The sequence below is a fragment of the Salvia miltiorrhiza genome, chromosome 2 (assembly GCF_028751815.1).
Source record: "Salvia miltiorrhiza cultivar Shanhuang (shh) chromosome 2, IMPLAD_Smil_shh, whole genome shotgun sequence".
Lineage (NCBI taxonomy): Eukaryota > Viridiplantae > Streptophyta > Magnoliopsida > Lamiales > Lamiaceae > Salvia > Salvia miltiorrhiza.
Window position 1 is genome coordinate 54612178 of NC_080388.1, and position 17631 is coordinate 54629808.

The window sequence follows — 17631 nt, forward strand, 5'->3', positions numbered from 1 at the left end:
TGAAAAACTAAATAAAAAAAAATTAAAAAAATTAAAAATAAAATTCTACTCCCTCGGTCCCTAAAAATTGAGACCCAAAGGAAATTGTATGGGTTTTAAGAAAAAGTGTAGTAGTTGGTTTAAGTGGAGATTGAGTTCCACACTTTTTTGTAGATAGTGAGAGGAAAAGTTTGTGGGGTCATTTCCAAATAAGGAAATGTCACAATTTTCAGGGGCATCCCGATATAGTAATAAGGTTACAATTTTCAGGGACGAAGGGAGTAACTAAAAAGAATTAAAAATATATTTATTCAAAAAAGATGATAGAGGAGAGAGAAATTTATAAAACTTTAATATTTAAACAAATTTAAGTTTTACATTTTAAATCAAATATTTTCATAAAATATAGTATCATATTAAAGCTCTTATCGTGATCTTTAATTTGATATGTATATTAAATATTTTATAATTAATCGAATTTCACAATTTTGGAAAGAAATATAACAACAAATAAGAAGTTAAAAGAAAATGAAAATAAGAAGAAAAATATAGAGTTTAAACATAAACCTTCAATTTTATTATAACTACAAAATTACCCCTCAATTTTGAAATTACTCTTTTAAATATAGTAGAGATGTCCATCATATCCTTAACTCGAAAGATTTCTAATTAATTTTTAGATAAGTCGATGTTGAAAAGACAGATTTTTATATTTAATAATATACAAGCTTAGTATCTTGATAAAGAAAATATTATATAGCATATTTTTGGTAACTTTATAATCCGATGAACTAAACCAAAAATCAAAAGTCTAGTTTAACCCGAAAGTAACAAAAAATCCGAATGATAAGAATAAAAAATAAGCCGAATGAGCCAATCCGATATTGATTGCGGCGGGCACAATTGACATCCTTAATTGCAACGTCTCTTGAGAATGAAAACAAAATGATAGGCTTTGTTAACTGTGAAAATTGTACAATGAATTGGAATATATGTAACCAAATGTGATTACAAATTTAAAGAATTGACTTGATGAAAAATCAGATTTATTGTGAAAGGAGTGTAACAATGAAGCAAAAATGACATATCATAGGTGATTTTAGATGGTGTAAAAGAATAAGATTATATTTTTATTTTGTCCGTGGCTTGTGTAAGAGATTGATGATGTAATCAGCTGGCAATGGCATCATTCTGACCAAGGAATTTCACCTTCTTCAACATCAACATGACTGTTGCTCTCATCACCTTCTACCATTCATTGCACCACATCAATTACAATTTGCACTTTGTCAAATTTACACAATGCAAACCACAGCAGCAGTCACATTCCACAAATGCCAGATCAATAAAAATCACCCATATAAAGAAATATAGGCTAGCTATGGCCCCTTCAGCCAAACAAAAGAAGATCACTCATTCATGCATCAAATGTTATGAGACAGAGATGCAACATTCCAACACTTCATACATTACCAAGCAAACTACAAAGGTACACAAAACGCGAACACCAAGTACCGTGTCTGGAGCGATGAACTTCACACATAATTCAAGTTCACAACACAACACCATAACTTTTAAGTACAAATTAGCCAACACGTTCAGCAGTCTGGACGGATGTACCACACAAGACGGATGGAACTAAATAATTGTACAGAGGAGTCATCTCACTACTAGGTCAAGTGCTACACCACTTTATGTGAACAACAATGGTTATAGACTAACTACCAAAGTTGGTCTCTACCAATTCAAATAGATAATCAGTAATAACTAATAAGGATCACGGTTCCATGAATCACGTGTCTCATAACGTCTCGAGCTAGAACGACTAACACTATCCAACACTGAACCAAACACTCTTCGACTGTAATCATAATCGGTGCTGTCATGGTATGATCTATACCCATTAGACCGGTGCATAGACATATCAGGGAGAACTGGCAGAGAATGGAGACAAACAAAGAAGAAGAAGATCATGTTAACCACAAGAAAAGATTCCAAAACATAATCTAACCAGTCAAAAGCTTAAAAGCAGAATGTCACAAATCAGTAAATCAGAAACCATGTATCACACCTTCTGGATAATTAATCTTATGCTCTGAAAACCGACAAGATGCTGATAACCTCGGAGAATGCGAGTAAGGCTCGGTATTCTTGTGGTAATGCCTTGGTTTAGCAGAAGAAACAACTGCTGGTGAGGTTGCAATGGGTAGAGAAGCAGAGGGTCTGTCTTGTCCGGAAATCTGTTTTTAAAAAGTGATTTTGTTAATACAATTATTAACTTTACTAAAGAATGAGGTTCTAACATAGTTGTTCACTCCACAGTACCAGTTAAATTTTCAGCTCACCAACGTCAACTTAATTACAGCATATTTTCTCTTTAACAAAAATCAAACGGTGCATTCGCACTATTCTCAGAGAAAAGCTAGGAACTAGACTGTCCATATCATGTCAAAACTCAAAAGGGGGCAATTCACAGTGAACCATTGAGGAGCGGGAACTACTAAACAGTTGAGAGTATGATCATATAAGTTAGAGACTCACGGCAAACTTCAATGTCCTTTTGTAGAGAGTTACAAGCCCAGAGAAAAGCTTGACAGCATACTCAGCTACCTCTTCAGATTCATACTCCGCAAAAGCATACCCTTTAGGTTTATCGGTCTCCCTATCCCGAGGGATATATAAATCTAATACGCGACCCGCCTGAATTAGAATGTCATACAACACCCTATCACTGACTCTCTCATCCAGGTTGCCTGTAGAAGAAAGAATTCGTAATTTGATAACTAACAAAAGAAAACGACCTGAAGTTTAACAGTAAGTTTATCTTGTATGATAAGTTACAGAGCAATTCGACTGCCTAATCAGAAATATCTTTACTCTAGAAAGTAGTATGCTTCGAGAATGACCAAATAAGCAGATTCAAAGATAGTAAATTGTTAATACATCAGCTAAAAAGTATCTACCATTAAAGATCTCAAAAATAATCCCTAATTCAAAGGCGATGCTGTAAATTAAAAGCAAAATTCAGAAATTGTAAAAATAAACGGGGACAAACACTAGAAATAAATCAGTGGTAAAATGCCCAAAACTGGGTTTCAAAAAAAAATCAAAAGCAGCCGAAATTGAAAAGTGAAAGAAACAAAGAAAATAGCAAACAGAATTAGATGAAGAGGGGAAAAACAGTGCATACCAATATATAGGGAGGATTTAGGATTGTCCGCCATGATCTAAAGCAATAATTACAGAATATGCTCGCAACTGCAGCTACGAATTATTCTCTAGTGTAGATAAGAGAGAGAGCAGAAGAAGTCCGAGAGACGGAAAGAATGGCTAAGTTCTCGCGTCACAGGTGAGGTCGGCGGATTTAATTGATTTCTAATTTATTTATAGACCAGTTTTATTGGTCACCCGAGTATCCCATGAGATGCCCTGCTACTTTCTCTTGAACAATTTCGTTTCGACACAAATTTTAAAAAGTTATTAATATTTTATATGTTAAATATAATAGATGAAAGCATAAAAAAGTCAATGAAGAAAAAAAAAATTGCTATGTAGAAAAATTGCTTAGGCTTCGTGCGTAAAAATGAATACTACTCAAGTTTCACGGGACGGAGAGTATTATATTGTAGTACTTCCTTCCGACCACGAAAAAAATTTCTAGTTATTATTTTTGTCCATAAAAAAGAATTTTATTTTACTTTTTATATAATTATATTCTTTATCAATTTGTGTATTTGCTTTATTTTAACATTGAAATAATAAGGATTTGTAATTTTGTAAGAGCACCCACAGTGGGGTACTCGATTCCACCTACTCGAGTAAGGTGGGGATCGAGTCCCCCACTGCAGCCAACGCCTACTCGATGTTGACTTGATAGATCGAGTAAGGCCTAATCTCCCTTATACAAAGCGCGTGTCCACGCGCGCCTATTAAAAAAATAATTGTTTAAATTTGAATCAAACAGCTATTTTAGTCGATTTCTTTTTTTTTTCTTTCCCAACGGCTTCATAGTCGTTCATTCACCTATTTTTTTGTTTTTAATTTCTATCTATCAATACCACTCATTTTTTCATTCACACACACAACAATTTTTCTCCTTCAATCTTCCAATCTTTTCCTTCAAAAAATGGCGGAATGGTTCAATGATACTTCGTCGTCTTCGTCCGACGGGGTAGCGCAGGAGATCATCGATGAGATCCAGTTGCAGAAACAATTGATTGCTCAAATGTACTCCCAATCGGAGCCGGAACGTGTTGTTCATCACCGACAATACGTCTACCGTGATCGTGAAGCTGCTCATTTACGTCTTATGCAAGACTACTTCAACGACAATTCGACGTACGAGCCTACATTTTTTCGACGTCGTTTTCAGATGCAGAAGGAGTTGTTCTTGCGCATCGTCGATGCTGTGCAAGGTGAAGATAGTTACTTCCGGATGAGCCATGATGCACGAGGTCGGGACTCTCTCACGTCTTTGCATAAATGCACGGTGGCTATCCGCCAATTAGCGATCGGCGTCGGTGCGGATACTTTAGACGAGTATCTCAAGGTCACCGATACGACGGGGCGTCTATGCCTAAAGAGATTCTGCAAAGCTGTCATCCGGGCATACGGAGCCGAGTATCTTCGACGTCCTACGACGGGGGACGTCCAACGCCTTCTTCGAATGCACGAGGCGCGACACGGATTTTCCGGGATGCTCGGGAGTCTTGATTGTATGCATTGAGCGTGGAAGAATTGCTCAAAAGCGTGGCATGCTAATCTTGGAAGCCGTTGCGTCCCACGATTTGTGGATTTGGCATGCCTTCTTCGGTGTCGCCTGTTCGAACAATGACATCAACGTTCTGAACCAGTCGCTTCTGTTTTCCGACATGTTGGATGGAACGGCGGCGCCAATGATCTTTGAGACCAACCGATGCTACTACCATATGGACTACTACTTGTGTGATAACATATATATTCGGAGTGGCGTTGCTTCGTCAAGAGTCCATCGATGACTACCAATCCAAAGGAGGCGAGGTTCAAGAAGATACAAGAATCAGCACGGAAGGATGTCGAACGTGCCTTTGGAGTACTTCAAGCTTGATGGGAAATCATTCAACAACCGGCGCGGAGTTGGTACGTCGAGCATCTCAAGGACATCATGATATGTTGCATCATTCTCCACAACATGATTGTGGAGCACGAAGGTGAAACAGCTACCAACTGGAGAGATGACGACGTAGGACACAGGGCGTCTAGCAATGATTCGATGGAGAGTGCTTGCTTCAAGGAATACGTGCAACGAGATGCACTTCTCTGAGATAGACAGATATATGCTCAACTCCAACATGATTTGATCGAGCATGTTTGGGCACGTTTCGGACCTCTAGGGCCGGAATAGTTATTTTATGATATGTTTTTAAATTTTTAAAATTTATGTAACTTTTTTATGTAAGTTTTAGGATTTTAAAATTAATGTAATTTAAATTTGAATTAAATTTGTGCAATTAAATTTAAATGAAAAATACAAAAATCAAAACTAAATTAATCAAGTAAGCTATCAAGTCACCCCACTGTGGCCTCCTTACTCAATGTGGTCCCTTTTTCTATCAAGTAAGCTATCAAGTCACTCCCACTGTGGATGCTCTAATACGACTTGATCTCCAATTCGTATATGTGCATTTAGATTAAAAGATTGAAACTTCAAACTTGTCTCCTTGAAAAAAACGCGGCTGCCTTCCTTGAAAAAACTTGTCTCTTGCCAAAAATCTTACCAGACTTCATTAAAATCGCGGCGGCCTGAAATCGGCTGGGTAACCATGAAACGCGGTGGCCTGAAATCTATGAAGTCTTCTTCAAATCGCGTTGTTCTGTTGAAGAAGCCCTAACATTCGTGGTGTTCTTCAACCTAGACATCTGAAAAATTTTGGTAGGTATCGTCATCCCCAATCGTTGTGTTCTTCAATCTAGGGCTAAATTCTCTCTCCATATTTGTTCCTAAATTCCTTTCGAAAATTTTCAGCATGAATTTGTTCCTAATTTGAATTAGTTTTCGAAAATTCCCAATTTTCTTATCTCTGCTGCTATGTCTAATTTGATGGAATAAGTTTTAGAATTAGTTTCTAATGATGGAAATTCCATGGCTGCCTTTAAATTTTGAAGCTAGAGCAGAATCTACTTCAATTGATTTTGCATTTCGATTTCTGCATATTGCACATAATATACATGTACATTCTGAAATGGATTCTCTAATACTCCTAAATATATTTTTTTGCAGATATAATATAATGGATAAACTTGTGGTTAGGCTTAGATTGTGGCATGGAGGGTCTTTTCTCAGTGATAGAGAGTATGAATTCAAAGAAGCACTTGATATTCCTGAATATGACATATTTGAATGGGAGGATGCTTTTGTTAATGAGTTGGTGGTTGTTGATTTTGGGTATGATGATGTAGGTAGATATGCATTTAGAGATAAAAACAGTGGTCAGTTTGTGTTTGTGGATCCGTGTGATGACAAAGCTGATTTTGTGTCTCTTGCATTAGCATTTGTGGATGATAAAACAAAGATCTTGGAAATATTTTGTGACTGTAAGAAAGAAGAAAATGATGATAAAACACGAATGAATGATGACACACACGTAGTATTAGCATTTGTGCATATGAATGATGACACACACGTAGTATCTTTGGTTGATTATGATTGCACATGTAGAGCATGGGAGTTGATAGGTATTCCGTGTTGTCATGCCTTAAGTTGCATCTTTCACAACAGAGATGATCCTATGACTTTCATTGATCGGTTTTACTATAAAAGCAACGATGTGGAATGTTACAACTTTGGTTTGAATCCTCTGCAGGGATATAAGTCGTGGCCGATTGTGACCGAATCGCCTATCTTACCTCCTAATATTCAAGACCGATAGGAAGGCCAAAAAAGCATAGGATAAGAGGGCTCGATGACCTACAAAATACTTCAAAGATAAAATGGTCGATGCGTGGTTTACGCATGTCTTGCAAGAACTGCAGTGGATTTGATCACAATAAGAGAACGTGTAAAGAGCCACCAAGAATGCCACAGGTTAGTCTTTTGACAATATTATGTAATTCATATTCTCTAGTTGGTGAAATTGAATATAATGTCACAATAAAATATGATTTGTGTTTAGGAAAATGCGAGCTCAACCGAGGGCAGTGTGCCACAAGCCGAGGGCATCGAGAGCAGCCGAGCCACATGCCGAGGGCACCAAAGGGCAGCGAGCCACAAGCTGAGGGCACTGAGCGCAGCGTGCCACGAGGTAGGCAGCCAAGGGCGCCTCCGAGTTCAATGTTTCAGCCACCAAAGCCTAGCAATCTAGCCAAGTTTGTCAAGCAAAAGGAGATGCGCACAGTATGTGTCTAAGTTCAATTTGTTGCAACTTTGTCAAATTAAGTTACAAATGTTATACTTAATTGAACATCCTTCAGGCACGACAAAGATATGGCGCATTAGTATCTCCCGAGATTGGTAGTATTTATCTTCGGGTATGTATTATTTTAAGATTTTTTATGCAATGTGAAATATGCATATCTTAACGTATTATTTCAGGAACCTGGGACACGGCGTGTACAATTTGTCAGTGGTTACAATGCTACTCAACGAACTGCTCGACCTCTAAAGAAGAAGAAGAATATAGTGGATAGCACTCCGGGATCGCAAAGCAGCCAAGTGGATGATCCAACCCCTCTTTAGTTGCATCTTTTGGGTTTTTTTTGGTAGCCTCATTTAGGCTTTTTGATGAAACTTGTCATTTGGATGAAATTTGTAATTTTGAAGTTTAGAAGTTTGATGAAACTTGTCATTTTGATGCTTAGCCGAGACTAAGTTTAGAAATTTGATGAAAATTGTCATTTTGAGTATGCTATGTTATCTACTTTGACTTTTCATGAATGAGAAATTTGTATCACATTCACTAATTATTCTTGGAGTGCAGAATTTTGTTCCTTTGTGTTTCTGCACCACCAGTCTTCTTCTTCTTCTTGTAGCTTGTGATGCTTTGTAATGGAATATGTGGTTGTGAGGGAAGAGATTTCAATGAGCTTTGGAATTCCAATACTCTCTCTTTCATTTCTTTATATACACTGCTCCATACGTTGTCATTCATCTCTGGTTTTGGCCAATAAGTAGTCAAGTGGTATCATGATTTTTTTACTACTCAAATAGGCAGATATTGTATCGAATAGTTACAATAGAATTTTGTGATGAAAGTCTAAATTCATTAAACATAACATTTACATAGGAAGACGACGTCGAGTGTTCGATACAAACTAAACTCGACCTACGAAAATCCAAAGCATCAAAAACACATATGTTACAATCAATACAAAACACAAAGTATGAAGTCTATACTTCGTCTCATTCAAATACTTCTTCAATGACCTATTTTCAACATGATACTTATGCATCTTCAACTCTAGGTCGTCCTTCAATTCTTGAAGCTTTTCGGCTGCAACCTTTTGCTCATTTTCAACTAATACGTTGCTTTTCCGTATGCAATGTAGTAGAGCCGATTTCGCTCTTCCATCGAATGGCTCATCGTACCACACAAAATATTTGCGATCATCCAACTAAATTAACAAATACTTTGACAATTACATAGAATTTGACAACAAAAAATTTGACTTCAAAGTAAAAAATGAAACTTTAACGAAATTGAAGAAGAAAAAAAAAACTTATCAAATTTCCAAATCGACATCTCCAAAACCTCTTACCTGGATTAGCTGTACTAAATGACTGAAGGAGATTACATTCTCCATGAATGCAGTTATTTCTCTCAAATGAATTCACTGACGCCTTATTGTAAGAGTTCTCCATTCTTTGATCTAGGTTGAGAGATTTTTATCGAGAAATTGAAGATTGAATAAGATATAAGAGAAAGGAGAAAAAGACTACCGCGTTTGAAACTAGGGCAAATGTTGAGATGATTGAATAAGATATAAGAGAGAGGAGAAGAAGACGTAAGAAACGGTGTCGTTCTGGGCCTTTTTTCAATTGCTGATAAAAACTAATTCCACCTAGATTAAATGAATTCACGTGGATTTGCCATGGTGTAACTCTGGTAATCCATGTAAGTTTCAGATTACCGGAAAATTTTTGCAGGACACGGACGATATTTTTGTGATAGGTTAGGTACCGTTTTGATATTATCGTTAGGGTGAGATATTTTTTAGAATTTGCGCAAACGATGGGACATACAGTGACCTTTACCCTTTTTGAGCTCATCAGGAGACTATAAGGATTTCGAACTAGCCAGCCAATTAAATTATCTAGCCACAAGCCAGACGAATTTTGACTGATTGTTGTTATATTGGTCACTTTTTCAAATTTTTCTTATAGATTTCTAACACATTTATACTTGTGTAAGTCTTTTTACAAAAAAAAATAAATCCATTATTAACATCTAAAGGTATTTATGTCCGTTCACTTAATTTGAGCATATGATGCTTGCATTTATAAAAGTGAATATTTTTTATACACATTTAATAAAAGTGAGAATTTGTTGTTGTAACACTATTTAAAACTTTTTCGACACTCAATATTTATAAAAGGATCAAGTATTCACACATCAGTTTTGATAAATCTTTTTCTTCACTCAATTTTGATGATTCTTTTATTCACTTTATATATATTTTATAATTATTTATTAAAATTTATATATTTTCAAATTAAATTAATAATTTTCAGGGACGAGGAAGTAATATTTATGATGGCAGTAACCAGTTGAGGAATGAACTTACTACAAAAGTTTATAAATATGAGCTTATGAGCTTAGATTGTGCAGAATTGAAATCAAAGCAAAACTATCAATTAAGCTAGATTAATCAAGCTCGGTAAATTAAAGAAACTTAAAATCGAAACTTATTTTTGGTTTAGTTTATTTTGATTTGATTAATAAAAATGGAAATCTGGTTATCGAATAGGCTAAGGGCTCGTTTGGTTCAAGTAAAGCAATGGAAAGAAAATAAAATCAAATAAAGGAGTGAAATGATAACAATAATAATTACTTTTATTGAGTGTTTGATTTAACAATGAAAATGAATTATTAGTAAAAAATTCTCTTTCTTTTGTTTTTCTTTTTTTCTATTTTAAAGGGTAATAAATTAGGTGATTGAGTTATCTAATTGAGGATAATGATTAAGGAGGTGATTGGTATGATGGAATGGAGGTGGGAATGGAATGGTGATTCCTACCTCCATTTCATTCCTATGCTTGGTATAGTTTTATTTTAGGAATCACTATTCTTAAGGGAATCACCATTCCTTTACATATAGGAATCACCATTCCTTCCCTCCCACACGGTATTATCCATTCCAATCCATTTCTAATTCACCTAAATTTAGGTTTTGACAAAATTATCCTTATATATTTTGCACCCCCACCCCACCCCACCCCCTCTACCCATTTTTTTTTTTTTTTTTAAATTTCTCGCCATTCCACCATCCAATTTTTTTTTTTAAGTTTTCTCGTCACCCCCACACCTCACCCACCTTTCCCTTTCCCCCCAATTTTTTTTTTGTTTTTCTCCCCACCCCAACCCACCCACCCCCACCCTCCAATTTTTTTTTTTTTTTTTTTAATTTCTCCCCACCCCCACAATTTTTTTTTTAAATTTTACTCGCCACCCACACCCACACCCATACCCACACCCACACCCACACCCATCCATCATAATGCAGAAATGACACGAAGACACATGTCTCATTGGTATTGCAACTCAAGATCCAGTTCTTAGGGAAACGTTTGCTGGTGAACCTGAACATGCAATAAAAAAAATGGAGTTCTCAATTTCAAAGTGAACTACCGCTGTGCCGCACACCCATATTCTAGAATCTGAACTTTCAAAGTGAAACCCTAGAGAACTACTCCTTCTCCGCTCCGGCCTCCCCTCCGTCGCCACGCCAGAAGACCGGCGCCATCTCGCCAGGTCCACGCAAGTACGCAACAGCAGTAGCCCAGCCCACGACCTGCGTCCTCCCGTCATTTGCCAGTAGACCACCGTCTTACAGCAGCAGCAAGCAGCACCCTATCGGCGAGTCGGCGACGATGACTGCTCCCCGGCCTCTCCTCCGTAACAGCAGCAGCCCGCGATCTGCGTCGTCACGTCCACGCAGTAGCATTCTTGTTTTAAGAATGAATTGTTAATATATGTTTTTCTTGTTTTATGAATTGACTGATATGTGTGAAATTGAATCGCTGATGTTTATGGATTTTTTTCTCTTCAGATTTCGAGATGTGAGGCAGCAACATGTTTTTCTTGTTCTTTTCGCTTTTTTTGTAATTATTTGAAATGAGTCAAATGACAGTAGCATGTGTTTTATGATTTGAAAAATAGAAAATTCAGTTTTTATAAATCGGGTCGGTTCGGTTCGGTTTTGAACCGATGTTCAGCCATATTTGTGGGAAAAATCAAAATTTGAAAATTTATTATTGTTTTAAACCAAATTTACCCTAAAAAAATTGGGGGGGGGGGAGGAGGGGTGTGGGGGTGGCGAGTAAAATATACAAAAATTTGGGGGAAGGGGGTTGGGGGTGGCAAGAAAAATTTAATAAAAAGATAGGGGAGGGGGGGTTGGGGGTGGCAAGAAAAATTTAATAAAAAGATAGGGGAGGGGGGGGGGTTGTGGGTGGCAAGAAAAACTTAATTTTTTTGGGGGGTGCATGTTTTTGTGTAGTAATATGCATGGAAAATACGTCAATTTTTTTTAAAATATAATTTTATTAATATTCAATTTTTTTTTCTTTCCGATTTTACCCCAGTTCAAATTTTGGTTTGTCCCTACAAATATAACACAAAATAGAGATGAGAGATGCAAAATAATGCCAATTTGATAAATCTATACTATATTAAAAATGGAGTTCTCAATTTCAAATTGATTTCAAACAAAATTGAGCGGCAAATTTGTGATTATAATAAAATTATTAATGTGAATTATTCTTTATGTTTTCATATTAAACTAAAATATTTATCTTAAATTACAATAATTTTTATTATATTTAGAATTTTTTATATAAAAATCAAATTAATATAAATTTTATATATAATAAAATATATAAAAAAAATTCGTGCGTTGCACGAGTGCAAATGCTAGTTATGATGTAAATGTTAATTTAGTAAAACAAAATAATTTCATTCCATTCCTATAATTTATTTTTAGATACCAATCATAGGAATGGAATCAAACAAGGAATTACAATTTCATTCCTCTTGTATTCCTTATGCATACCAAGCAAAGGAATCATCAAGGTTTGTCATTCCTTTCCCCCCTTCATTCCATTCCTAACCTCATTCAATTCCACCCTCATTCCATTCCATCATACCAATCATCTCCTAAGTTCTTATCCAAATGAATTCAATTAATTAATTTTTTTTTAACATTTAAAAATACCGGCTTCTTCTTTTTTGTCGAAAAAGAAAAAAAAAAGTACTCGTATTATATTAAAAAAAGAAGTTACCTCAAAAAAAAAGTCCAGTTAAAAAACTTAAAATAGACGAAGCTGGGCCCAATTACATGAATTGGTGCGCCAAATTGGTTCCAGCTCAGCGTCAATTATTTAAATTCAAAACTACCGACGCCACGCCACCACCCCAGCAGTAGGTCACCACCAATAGAATTCCTCCACCTCTACGAAACGACGTCAGTTGACCCTTTTCTTGTCCTAACTATTGAACAGGCACTAATTTCTTTGCCTAATTAATTAATTAGTTGCTTCAAAAAAAATAAAAATTAATTAATTAGTTTCTACAGTGACCAAATCAGTTACAGCTTTTCACTCCAAAATTCCACCCTTTTCCCACACAATAATTTTGAAAAATTCTAGTACTAGTATATGCTCCCTCCATCCGCCAAGATTATGGCAATTTGTTTGGGCACGAAATTTAATAAAATTGATGATGATTTTGATGTAGTGGAGAAAGAGTCCCATCACTTTATGAGATGAGTGGTTGAGATTGAATTTTGAGTGATTTTTTTTTGTAAATAAAGAGTGTTAGTAAGGATAAAATATTAAAGAGGATGATGGGACCATTGTCATAAAAGAAAAGTAACATAATCTTGACGGACGCCCGATATAATAATTGTGACATAATCTTGGCAAACGGAGGGAGTAATATAATATTATATCACTGCTTCTCTCTGTCGGCCATTAAAAATTGTGTTCATCCCTGTAGTGAGATGGATACCGCGCAATTACAATCTTGACTTTTGTTTTGTAGTTTGTTTTTTCGGAGAATCCGACAGTTTTAACTGAATCGTTTTTTACGAGTAGTTGATTTTATCCAGCTAAGCCGACGTTGTTGGAGTGAAATTCGAATGATTTTGAAATCCTAGTCCTTCGAGAATAATCACTTCCCGTTTTATAAAAAAATCCCTTTATATAGCGAAAAAAAGATCAAAACTTTGGCCGACGCCAGCCCACAAAGCCGTTATGTTGTGATATGTATATAAAAACAAGGATCGCTGCCTGCATCTGAGAGAGAGAGGAAAACAGACTTTTTATTTTTTTATTTTTTTATTTATTTTCAAATAGAAACAGAAGTTGATAGAGCATCTGTTGAAGATCGGCCAAAAGTCTCCCAGTTCTCACAATTTCAAAGACATTCTAAGGGTGGCGCGGTATTCAGGTGAGTTGGTCTTTTAAATTCTTTTTTTTTCTCTCTTGTGTAGAATTCTTCGTCAAGATATTTGGGATTGCTTGTTTGGGATTAGATCTCTCAATATGGGTCTTGATTTTTAAAGGCCAATTCAATATTATTGTGTTTTACTTGATGTTTTTCTTTTTCTTTTTTCCCCCTTCCTTTTGACGTGATCAAGAATCGAGATTATTGGGAGCTTTATTTCTTGAATTTCGTTATTTATGAGGTGGGACTAAATTCTCCCCATCAGCTCTTGGTAGCAGTGTTCCTTATTCATGAAGTGTGCTTGTTCTACTTTACGTCACTGCTAAGATAGATTCTCGATTTTGTACTCTATTAACCAAGCCAGCTTCTTGACTTTATCATCAGTCTTTGCTGGCAAGCAAATTACATGTTTCTGTACCCTTCTATATAATTATTGTGTGGTGTTAGTGGATTATATGTTTTTCATGATTGATCCAGGTCCATGCCTTTTTCTGATCTTCGCCTTATAAGATAACTATACTTCTTCATTCCTTGTCTCTTTCTTGTTCCTGGTATTTTTGTTGCGGATTTTATCATTGTATGTTCAATATAATCTCGATCGGTCTGTGTATCAATCACAGATTGGAGGCTGCTGGCATTTGAGAATTTTGTAGGCTGAGATATGCAGCCCATCATGAGCTGTTTCTTGATTCATTTGTTATCGGATCTTGAAAATTTGCAATGATCTATTCCTTTTTGTCTCCTTACATTATTTAGCCGTATGAAACTGTTTGTGGGATACATTAGGATTTATGTTGTTGTGTGGTTAGCTTATACGAAGATGTTCTCTGCTTATATGCTGACTGTCAATGTGTGTCTTTTATAGGTGAATTGAATTCCTCAGTAAATAAAGTTCCATTTTGGGGTAGGGCTGTTTTCGTTCTCTCGGTTTACAGCTGTTCTGTGATCTGCAGCAAGCTGGATTGATGTGCAATGCAGAGGTCACGGAAAGCTCTTCTACAAAGAAGAGCTGTAAAGGAGGCGATTTGTGGTAGAAGTCGCTTGTATAAGGTCTCTCTTTCTGTTGTTGTCGTTCTCTGGGGCCTTGTCTTCCTCTTAAATTCATGGATCGGCCATGGCGATGGTCAAGCAGGTTGGTCGGCTATCTGATTCTCCATTTAACTGAATTAATTATTTTGACAAGCCTTCTTTTATTTGTCAGTTCGGTTGTTGTTTATTAGTTAGTACTTCATTATTCTAATCAATGATGAATGCTGAAGTTACATATTGCATTTATTCATAAGAAGATTAGTATTTGGTCCTTTTAATGTATTGTTTAGTATTATAATTGAATGTGTGACCTTCCGTTTAAATTATATCCTTCAAGAAGAATTTTTTACGCAGCTGCTTGTGTAAATTGCTCCTTACTTTAACATTAATCATTGTTGCTCATCTTTTGACTTGTTGGCATCATTGTTGTTGTTGAGTTTTATTAGTTCCCTTTGTTTTTATAATCTTCATCTACTTGCTTGGTATTTTCATCAGTAAATAACTCCATCTTCCTTATTGATGGATGCAGAAAGATCAGATGAGTATTCTGTTAATGCAACAAGCTGGGGTGAAGACGAAGTATCTTTTGGCAGGGATGTAAATGAGAGATCATCTATAGACGGACATCCATCAGATGGAACTACTAGATGGGATGAAGACGAAGCGTCTCTTGACAGAGATGTAAATCGGAGACTAACAGATGGAAATACGCATCCATCAGATGGAACTACACATCCATCAGATGGAACTACAAGGTGGGGTGAAGGGGAAGTGTCTTTTGACAGGGATGGAAATCGGAGAGTAACTGTAGGCGGACACCCATCAGCTGGAACTGTCTCTGACAATGGTGATAACAATCATAGTAAGAGTGAATCACTTGTTGAATTGGCGAAAGAAAATTCTGAATCGGCTGCCAAGGAAGCTGCTGCTGTAAGGAAAGATTTGCCTGCGAAAGAAAATTCTGAATCGGCTGCCAAGGAAGCTGCCGTAAGGAAAGATTTGCCTACAAAAGAAAATTCTGATTCGCATGGAAATATGGAGAAGGACAAGTCTTTAACCGACGAGTTGTCTCGTGGAGTACATATAGGTCTTGATGAATTCAAGAATAAAGCATTTAGCTCCAAGACTAAATATGCAACTGGTAAACCTGGAAGCATAATGCACAGATCGGAGCCTGGTGGAGAGGACTACAATTATGCTTCTGCTTCTAAAGGAGCAAAGGTCTTGTCTTTCAATAAGGAAGCCAAGGGTGCTTCTAATATCTTGAACAGCGACAAAGACAAGTACCTTAGAAACCCTTGCTCTACCGAAGAGAAATTTGTTGTTATAGAGCTTTCTGAAGAAACGTTGGTGGACGCTATTAAAATAGCAAACTTTGAGCATCACTCTTCTAATTTGAAAGATTTCGAATTATTAGGCAGTGCTGTTTACCCTACTGATTCATGGGTCAAGCTTGGAAATTTTAGTGCTGTAAACATGAAACACGCTCAAGACTTTGTTCTGCCAGAGCCAAAATGGGCGAGATACCTTAAACTGAACTTGTTAAGTCATCATGGTTCGGAGTTCTACTGCACACTAACGTTCATCGAAGTGTACGGCGTTGATGCTGTTGAGAAAATGCTTGAGGATCTGATTTCAGCTCAAGATAAGGTGCCCCTATCTGGGGAAATATTAGATGATAAAAAGTCAGGTTCGAGCCAGCACGTGAGCACTGAAGGTGTGGGTTATGAAGATCTAGTTGAAGAACCCGATACTATGATCAGAACCCCTGATGTGAAACGTGGAAGGCTGGAAATTGATGTGCCCGACCCAGTTGAAGAAATCCGTCACAAACAAGTAAATCGGATGCCTGGGGATACAGTTCTTAAAATTCTAATGAAAAAGGTTAGATCTTTGGATTTGAATCTAGCAATTCTTGAGCGGTACCTAGAGGAGTTAAGTACCAGATATGGAGACATTTTCAAGGAATTTGATAGAGATATCGGACACAAGGACGTACTTCTAGAGAAGATAATATCTGATCTCCAAAGTCTATCTAAAAGCCGAGAGGATATGGTATGTAATGTTTTAAATTCGTTTCTTGATCCATTCATATGTAGTCTTCTTCTAAAACATTCTCTCGTTGTGCAGAACGAGGAGATCAGCGAGCTTTTGTCTTGGAAATCTCTTGTTTCCGTGCAGCTGGAGAGTATACTCAAAGAACATGCCCTTCTCAGGTTCATCAATCTATCTGCTGCTCCACTTTTTCTCACCTTCTGTATACTCAAAGAGCATGCCCTTCCGTTTCTTTTATTTGTTGTTTGTTTGAATCATTTGAAGATAAAATTTTGTGGGGAAACCATGTTTGGTGTTAGTATATGGGGATCAACACTTTAGTTAATTTCTTGGTGCATAGAACACAAGTAGACCTAGATAAATGCTCTTATCAATACACTCAACAACAAATCTGCACACACACACACACACTCACACTATATGTTTTCTCTGTGTTAATTTGAGTTCTAGGCTGCATGAAAGTAGTAAAGAAAAGAAACGTTAAAACAAAATAACCTTGCAAATGTCGTGTGCTTCTTCGCATTTGTACGCAATGAATTCTGAGCTGGTTCGCTCGTTCCACTGCAGATCGGAAGTGGAGACAGTTAGGAGGGATCAGACACACATGGAGAATAAGGGGATTTTGATATTTCTTGTTTGTGTAGTATTTGGATTTTTGGCAATTGTGAGGTCATTTGCGGATATGGCGGTACAGAACATGAATGTGAATAGTTGGAGTGATTGTATTTCCAGGAAATTTTGTTCAGAGAAGTCATCCTGGTTTTACTTGTTGCTCAGCTGTAGTATTACTATAATTATTCTCTCATTATAGAGATTTTTTTCATCAAAATTTTGTTTCACACTTTATATGAAATTTACCCTTTGCTGCTTGCCTTCTCTCTTTGTTATTAATTTTTCCAGCTTTTATTTGAATAACTAGTATGGAATT

The 17631-nt window shown here is 36.4% G+C and overlaps 2 protein-coding genes across 7 annotated transcripts; one reads left to right on the plus strand and one right to left on the minus strand.

Moving 5' to 3' along the window:
• Positions 1-1008: 1008 nt before the first annotated feature.
• On the minus strand, positions 1009-3384 carry LOC131010374 (spliceosome-associated protein 49). Of its 3 annotated transcripts, none has more exons than XM_057937875.1 (4): positions 3170-3351; positions 2521-2732; positions 2051-2219; positions 1009-1224 (listed from the first exon to the last, which is right to left on the minus strand). In XM_057937875.1, the coding sequence occupies exons 1-4, from the start codon at positions 3201-3203 to the stop codon at positions 1166-1168; spliced, it is 474 nt and encodes a 157-aa protein (XP_057793858.1). In that variant the 5' UTR covers positions 3204-3351; the 3' UTR covers positions 1009-1165. The 3 variants fall into 3 exon arrangements, with proteins under 3 accessions (XP_057793858.1, XP_057793857.1, XP_057793856.1); XM_057937874.1 differs by having other exon boundaries at positions 1009-1227; XM_057937873.1 differs by lacking the exon at positions 1009-1224 and adding an exon at positions 1425-1913 and having other exon boundaries at positions 3170-3384.
• A 9346-nt stretch (positions 3385-12730) lies between these two features.
• LOC131010322 (SUN domain-containing protein 4) lies at positions 12731-17572 on the plus strand. Of its 4 annotated transcripts, none has more exons than XM_057937788.1 (6): positions 12731-12825; positions 13107-13860; positions 14485-14751; positions 15178-16703; positions 16779-16864; positions 17271-17572. In XM_057937788.1, exons 3-6 carry the CDS (start codon positions 14592-14594, stop codon positions 17512-17514), a joined length of 2016 nt encoding a protein of 671 aa, XP_057793771.1. In that variant the 5' UTR covers positions 12731-12825; positions 13107-13860; positions 14485-14591; the 3' UTR covers positions 17515-17572. The 4 variants fall into 4 exon arrangements, with proteins under 4 accessions (XP_057793771.1, XP_057793769.1, XP_057793770.1 ...); XM_057937786.1 differs by having other exon boundaries at positions 13107-13622; XM_057937787.1 differs by lacking the exons at positions 12731-12825; positions 13107-13860 and adding an exon at positions 13868-14096.
• The last annotated feature ends 59 nt before the right edge of the window (positions 17573-17631 follow it).